General features: G+C 47.0%; 1 protein-coding gene across 1 annotated transcript in view; it reads right to left on the bottom strand.

Moving 5' to 3' along the window:
- The window catches only part of LOC124004741 (cyclin-dependent kinase 17-like), a 47,429-nt gene that overhangs the window by 5,572 nt on the left and 39,357 nt on the right, over positions 1–2,500 (bottom strand). The window contains exons 6-9 of the mRNA XM_046313477.1: positions 2,470–2,500; positions 1,836–2,045; positions 1,397–1,459; positions 930–1,053 (exon numbers count right to left, since the gene is read on the bottom strand). The exon at positions 2,470–2,500 is cut by the window's right edge and continues 26 nt beyond it. Coding sequence (XP_046169433.1) covers positions 930–1,053; positions 1,397–1,459; positions 1,836–2,045; positions 2,470–2,500 — 428 coding nt within the window. The remainder of the gene's footprint in view (positions 1–929; positions 1,054–1,396; positions 1,460–1,835; positions 2,046–2,469) is intronic.

Below are 2,500 nucleotides of genomic sequence, written 5' to 3'. Positions count from 1 at the left end.
AGGCTCAATGTCAGCAATCATGCCAAATTGAGCCAAGCTGACCTGGACTGTGCTGGCCTGGTTCCGCCTCCACCATAGTTGCTGGAACCAGACCATGTGAAAAGAAAAACATCCGAGCCAGCTCAGTACGGTTCAGGTTAGCACGATAGTGTGAAAAGAAAAACATCCGAGCCAGCTCAGTACGGTTCAGGTTAGCACGATAGTGTGAAAAGAAAAACATCCGAGCCAGCTCAGTACGGTTCAGGTTAGCACGATAGTGTGAAAAGAAAAACATCCGAGCCAGCTCAGTACGGTTCAGTTTAGCACGATAGTGTGAAAAGAAAAACATCCGAGCCAGCTCAGTACGGTTCAGGTTAGCACGATAGTGTGAAAAGAAAAACATCCGAGCCAGCTCAGTACGGTTCAGGTTAGCACGATAGTGTGAAAAGAAAAACATCCGAGCCAGCTCAGTACGGTTCAGGTTAGCACGATAGTGTGAAAAGAAAAACATCCGAGCCAGCTCAGTACGGTTCAGTTTAGCACGATAGTGTGAAAAGAAAAACATCCGAGCCAGCTCAGTACGGTTCAGGTTAGCACGATAGTGTGAAAAGAAAAACATCCGAGCCAGCTCAGTACGGTTCAGTTTAGCACGATAGTGTGAAAAGAAAAACATCCCAGCCAGCTCAGTACGGTTCAGGTTAGCACGATAGTGTGAAAAGAAAAACATCCCAGCCAGCTCAGTACGGTTCAGGTTAGCACGATAGTGTGAAAAGAAAAACATCCCAGCCAAGCTCAGTACGGTTCAGGTTAGCACAATAGTGTGAAAAGAAAAACATCCCAGCCAGCTCAGTACGGTTCAGGTTAGCACGATAGTGTGAAAAGCGTACTTGAGGAACAACCAGCGTTTTCAACCCCTAGAACCCAGGGTAGAATGAGAAGAGATCTCTCACCGAAGTCTGCCAGTTTGAGCTCTCCTCGGTCGTTGATGAGCAGGTTCTGAGGCTTCAGATCTCTGTGAAGAACCTTCCGTTTGTGACAGTAAGCCAGCCCTCGCAAGATCTGGAACAAGAATATCTGAGCCAAAACAACAAAAGACGTCAGCTCTCTCAAGGCAGCCAGATACTCGCAACTGTGTAAACACCAGCAAAATTATTTTTGTTCTATCTTAAGCTATGTGAGTGGGGGGGAAAGAGTGTAGTAGTTCCCCAAAAATGTCCATTGGATAAGAATGTTATGTTATTTTTACAGAGAGAACTTCCATTTGAGGTGTGACACATTTCAATTCTTCGAGTTGACGTTGCGCTAGTCACCAGCAGAGAGCAGAGCGAGGATGTTTTCTACCACAGAAGGAGCCTGGTCTCTGTGGAAACAGGGAGGCCTTGGCAGGCAAGCCTGTAGTGTACTGTAAGACACTCACCTTGACGTTCTGCATGCTCAGGATGTTCCCACAGTCGTCCATGTACTGCTTCAGGTCCTTGTCCTGCAGGAGAGAAGACAAGATGCGTCCCTGAACGAAGCAGCAACTCAGAAACACCACAACCCAATTACCTCGTACCCTCCACATCAACTCGGTACAGGTACCCTGTGAGTAAAACCAAGTTATCGTTTACTCATTGTGTATTTATTCCTTGTATTTCTATTTTTTTTCTGTTTTTCTCTCAGCATTGTCGGGAAGGGCCCATAAGAAAGCATTTCCCTGTTAGTCGACACCTGTTGTTGACAAAGCATGTGAGAAAAAAACAATTTGATTTGATTGATTGGACCAGGCTGTACTGTCCCCTGAAACTATCATGTGCTGTCACATCATATTCTATCGTCAGTGATACGAGGCGTCAGAAAGAGGATGTTGTTCTCACCAGGTACTCGAAGACTAGCGTCAGGGACTTGTCGGTGTGGATGATGTCGTGCAGCGTCACTATGTTGGCGTGTTTCAGGTCCTTCAGTAAGGACACCTCTCTGATAGCAGTGCAAGGTGCTCCCTCCTCGTGCTCCAGTCTGATCTCCTTCAGAGCCACCAGGTTGTCTGTCAGTTTACTCCTTCCTTTAAACACTGTAGCATACGTCCCCTGGGGGGTGAGAGAGGGGAGAGAGAGGGATGAGAGAGGGAGAGGGGGATGAGAGAGGTTGTCTATCAGTTTACTCCCCCTTAAACACCGTTAGCATGCATACATCCCCTGGCGAGAGGGAGGGATAGAGAGATGGGTGAGAAACTAAAGCGAGACCTCACTTACTTCGGGGTCAAGATCATTTGAGATTTCTGTGCTTTGCTCAAACGGATCCCCTCACACACTGATTATCAGCTAAGAGTAGAGGTCAATGACGAGGTGAAGGGGCAATGACTGAGTGTCTAAGTCTAATTTAATGACCATGGGAAACTAGCAGGTGTGGCCTTTAAGATAGCGGGAGATTTGGGAGTGGAAACACACACAAACACACACACACACACAGATGGTCACAGACACACAGATGGTCACAGACACACACACACACCTCTCCTAATTTGTCCAGTTTGATGTAGGTC

This window comes from Oncorhynchus gorbuscha, linkage group LG02 (assembly GCF_021184085.1).
Source record: "Oncorhynchus gorbuscha isolate QuinsamMale2020 ecotype Even-year linkage group LG02, OgorEven_v1.0, whole genome shotgun sequence".
Taxonomy (NCBI): Eukaryota; Metazoa; Chordata; class Actinopteri; order Salmoniformes; family Salmonidae; genus Oncorhynchus; species Oncorhynchus gorbuscha.
This window is presented reverse-complemented; position numbering and strand designations above follow the sequence as displayed.